This window comes from Sphaeroforma arctica, assembly GCF_001186125.1.
Source record: "Sphaeroforma arctica JP610 unplaced genomic scaffold supercont1.526, whole genome shotgun sequence".
Lineage (NCBI taxonomy): Eukaryota > Ichthyosporea > Ichthyophonida > Sphaeroforma > Sphaeroforma arctica.
This window is the reverse complement of record NW_014040032.1, coordinates 1-5,279: the sequence shown is the minus strand read 5'-3', so window position 1 is coordinate 5,279 and position 5,279 is coordinate 1. Positions and strand designations below refer to the sequence as shown.

The window sequence follows — 5,279 nt, the reverse complement described above, 5'->3', positions numbered from 1 at the left end:
GAGTAAATGGCTGCTTTTCGATTCCACTTTAGAATTCCCATTTGTGTAGGAAGGACTGATTCGGATGTCTCCTAGAGTGCGGATGCCCTGTCCTCTACGATTTGGACCGGACTGTGGACCTCTTGGGGTTGGGCCTATTTATCAGCGTGACCGGATAAGAAACAGGATAGGTGGATTGTCCAGTTAGAAGATGGATTTAACACTAAGACTTTGGATGAACTAGTCTCGAGACAGTCGCTTAATTATCGAGTAATAAAGCTAGACAGTACTACAATTGCAATTTTGTCATATCCATTTATAATCTTCATATTCAATTCCCAAGAGCAAGTTGACGGTGTCGATTTTCTTAACTACCAAAATCAACCAATACGGAAATAACGCTTTCAGTCTCCATGTCGCGACATGATTTATCACCACTCAATTTTTGCCTGGTTTTCCTTACTGTCACCGACAAACAGCTTGCGGGTCGAAGAATGAGAATTGATCAATAACCGAATCAGAGAAAGAACGCTTCCTATGTTTAATTTGACTTTGCAAACCTCCATGGATATCTCTTCTAAAATTGGTTTATATTGAGCTCTAAATTATTTTTTTGTAGCCGGGGGCGAATCTCCAGACTGCGATGCATTAGTCTTCGCTTTAGACTTAGAGCCTCTCTTAATTTTGGCCTTGTTGAGATCCGTCGTGCTATCGATTCCCTTCCGCATATCGCCTCTCATTATACTCCCCCGGGGTCCCACACAAATGGAATTACAGTCATCCATACCTACGCAATGATTGTCGAAATTACTCTGTTCTAACTGTACCGTGCTATGATGTATACCAAAGTTATCGCAGATGACATGCTGTGCTTCTAGGAGCACTGTGGCTGTGCATACTTCCGGCTCCAGGCACAAGTGTACGGCCAAAGCCGGTTGTCCGATAGTAATCGACCACACATGCAGGTCATGTGAGATGACAACGCCCTATGAACACAAACGAAAGGATAAGATTAGCACTTTTGACTGAGTTTACTAATAATTGGAGACCAATCTCTGAACGAGAAGATTTATCGGTCGCGCAAACCACTTCAACACTGAGTAACACACGCTTTATCTATTCAATGCTATGAGCTGCCAATTTAGGCAAACAGTCATATATATGAACTTGCAAAAAATACGCATGTGAAACAACACAGAATGTATTCACCACGCACGAGAACACACAGAGCAAACATACATATAAACATACGCAGTCCACACTCTAGTAGTATTTTGGAGCGCACGTTAAAGCAAACTCGAGCCGAATTTTCTAGACAGCAGCACGTATCCGGAGCGTTAGCAGTTGAGAGGCGTGTTCAAACAACGAAGAAGCATACCGGAAGGCTCTCCAACTCCTCTTTGAGCGCGTTCACATCAATTCCCTTCGGCACTCCCTCCATCAGCACGTGCAAGGCATCTCTCATAAGGTTGAATGTAGTTGCCAAGACCAGGATACTGAATAAAAACGTGCATATAGGATCCACCCACACGAGCTCGGGGTTGTGCCACACCAGAGCCGCGGCAATCACCACACCAATGCTCTGCACTAGGTCACCTAGGACATGTATATATGCTGCTTTCACGTTGATGTTTTCTTCCACTTCCTCCTGTGCCGATGTGCCGTGAGCATGCCCATGACCTTTCTCGGGCGCGTCTCCGTGCGAATGCCCGTGATCCCCTCCGCCAAGGCCGTGCGAGTGAGAGTGCGACAGCGTTGTCGCCATGACAATATTGCAGAACACACCCGCACATGCAGTGATAAACATGGTTTTCCCATCTAGCGGTATCGGGTTAAACAATCGCGAAACGGCCTCAAATAGCAGCACACCCGTGAGCAGCCAAATAAGCAACACAGACAGAAGGGCACCTACGATTTCAGCCCGATTATAGCCAAAACTCATTTTGTGCGACGCTGGTTTGCCCGCCAAATGTAAGGCAACGAGTGAAATAAAGAATCCTGCAATGTCACTCAGAAGATGCGCGGCATCCGTCATGATCGCAAGAGAGCCGGAAAAATAACCACCTGTGGCACGGGAGAAGGGTCTGAGTATGGCGGGGGTGTAACGATACACGATACAAAAGGTACGAGATGGCCATGAAGTGCGGAAATGCATATATATATACACGTATATAGAGATGGCTATAGGTATATGCACGTGAGTATATCATGGAGGGACATATGATCTCGTACCAGGGTACTTGAGCCCGTACATAGTGAAAATACGTTCTAAACATGTATATGCATCTACGAGTACGAAGGGTCTATAACGGTACGCGCAAGATGGGAAATGTACAGAGATGCATCATACTACATGCGAGGCATACAAGGTATGATATCAAAATATATGCTCGGGAAGTCGTGTTTGTGGATGTTCATGTGCATTGTCTTTTGTATTTCCAAACATCATAAAGAGGTATCCACACGCACAAATATATCCGCATAATTGTTTAGACAAATAAATACATTTGCGTAATCTTTTATCTTTGCATATGTATCTAAAGACACGAATATATAATACACATTATACAGGCATTGTGCAACAAATGAACATTGTATGATATATCTAGTTACCACTATGTCGCCTCTGATAGCTATGCCTATATGTAGGGACGCTAATATATATATATGACACCCACACGTATATATATATATATATATATATAAATACACTTATGTAAACGCAAATACATAAATGAATAGGTACTTATTGAATAACTTTTGGAAATTGCATACAAATAGGATCCCATACATGTAGCTGAATCGAACATATACATCGAGTCTATATATATATGTATATGACACACACACACACGCATATATATATATTCCAATATATACTTCTGTAAACGTTAATAAATAGACAAATAGGTACTCACTGAATAACTTCGATTCGTAAACTGCATACAAATAGGATCCCATACATGTAACTGCATCGAACATATACATCCGAGTCTACATCAAAAAGCATGAGGATACCACTGTTCATATTCATATACAGGGACCGCCGCAAGTATGTGAATATCGCGACCACGCTTATATAGTGCGGATTGCAAATCCAAAATAGAAAGATAATATCCAATAGGAATACACACACGATAACTACGTAGATACGGGCAAAAACCAGATGAATAGTATAGACATGAATAACACAAATAGGATAAACAATCTTATGCATGTTGTTTGAGGCTTAAATGGCCGGCCGAGACCGTACAAGGAAACTCAAACCCAAAGACAACATATAATAAACACTTCTTCCTCCACAAAGCAGAAATTTACAGATATTGCGATGAATGTATATCAACTCCCAATCATATAGCAGAAAAATACGGGCATTGCGATGGATATATGTCTCCTCGCAACTAATATGAATTATGATTTTATGTATACACACATACAAATAAGTACTTAAATGATGGTAGTGAAGGTCAACCGAGAACGTACTCAAACGCTTAAAGACGGACAGACAGACAGACAGACACACGTACACCGCACACACACATATATACATAACCTACCTACTACTTCTCCCACCATAAAGCAGAAGCACACAGCGGTCGCGATGTATATCTTCCTCGCCGCATGGGCACGTGATCGTTCAGCTGCAACAGATTTCTTTCCTATACGGTCATCGCCATGTATTTTGTGCAAATCAATTTCACTAGCAATTGAGTGCGAGTGTCCATGGCTATCACGGCGTGCACTTAAGAGAGGCTGTGTTTCAAGGGCTTCTATGTCCACAGACGAGTCAGTATTTTCGCTCCTGCTCATTGTGTCAAGCGTACAGTTGTACAATATAATACGTTTTGAATAGGTTTGTTTGATATATATGTTATGATTGGGATATCGCTTTAATATCCAGATTGTATAAAGCGTATCACACCTCTGTTGACCGATCGATTGAGAATCACGTCAACTATCCACCAATTTTTCCTCAACAACAATGGTACAATACCTGTGATGTATAATACATATGTATATGTATGTGTACTTATAATATATACCCGTCTCGTATACCAGTGTGTGCCATCTACAACACCTCCACAATGCGACTCTCCCCTGGCATTGACGTAATAAATAGTATACGAGTTTGTCAAATATTTACAGCTCTCTTTTGTGAAAAAAAATTTAGTAAATTATTAAAAATGTACTAAAAATGTAGCCCTCTTTCAGTAAATTATTTAGGGGGTTTGGGGGGGGGGGGGCGGTAATGGGCAAGGGGGGGAGACCCAGGAGGGGGGTTTGTGTCAGACAGTCAGTGAGCCAGTTAGGACTGAGGACAGAGGACTGGAGGAGTCAGGAGTCCAGGACTGTGAGGAGTGGAGGACTGACGTCTGAGAGACTGAGCGAGTCTGAGGCTCTGAGACTCAGAGCCTCGGAGGACTGGTGAAAAACTGGCGGTGTGGCGGTGCGGCGGTGTGGCGACTGGCCCATCACTGAGCACGTGTTACGATCCTTTATATCAATTTTTAAAACTCTGCAATGCTATACGTGTTTAATTTTTTTCTTCACAAAAGGCTTAAAAAAACATGTACATCTATGATTTGAGCCAATGGAAGTATGTCTTTATAATTATAATTAGTAAGGGTATGTCATTATGGGTTTTTCCAAAAGCATTTTGTATTTATCCTGATGGCTCCAACAATACACCTTCTTCAATATTTTTAAGACACTATTCTTCATTTTGGGACATTTCGTTGTAGCCGATAACCCTAAAACCCTAAAACTGCAACTGGTACTAAAATATGTAAATAGCTTTCTGCTTTTCGTGGGTGTGACATATCGGCTTGAACTGCAGATACATACCTTGGCGAGTCTTCTGAGATATCCTATACAGCACACTAAGCTGTCGTACACAACCATCCCAAATACACCGAACCATCGTGAATAAAATTATCGTCCGGGATGTCTATTGAGATCCCATTGCACAGCACTGGTGATGAAGTGCTTGAGATCCAACTCGATAATCTTCCCGATGAGGTCGAGTTAGTGTCAGCCTTGAAGGGCGAGCGAGTGCAGTTGAAAGTATGTTTGACCATTACTGGTCTGAAATCTCGAGTTTTCATAAGTGATTGGAGTAAGGTAGTCTATCTAGGCACATACACATACACACACACACACGCACACACACGCATACACACACACACACACACAAACACACACACGCACACACACACGCACACACACATACACTCAAACACACACACACACACGCACACACACGACACACACACACACACGCACACAATATACACACGCAC

At 42.3% G+C, this 5,279-nt stretch overlaps 1 protein-coding gene across 1 annotated transcript; it reads right to left on the bottom strand.

Annotated features, from left to right (window-relative positions):
* Positions 1 to 274: 274 nt before the first annotated feature.
* On the bottom strand, positions 275 to 4,078 carry SARC_06990 (hypothetical protein). Its single transcript, XM_014299079.1, has 3 exons — positions 3,537 to 4,078; positions 1,358 to 2,043; positions 275 to 965 (listed from the first exon to the last, which is right to left on the bottom strand). The coding sequence occupies exons 1-3, from the start codon at positions 3,787 to 3,789 to the stop codon at positions 585 to 587; spliced, it is 1,320 nt and encodes a 439-aa protein (XP_014154554.1). The 5' UTR covers positions 3,790 to 4,078; the 3' UTR covers positions 275 to 584.
* Positions 4,079 to 5,279: the final 1,201 nt, after the last annotated feature.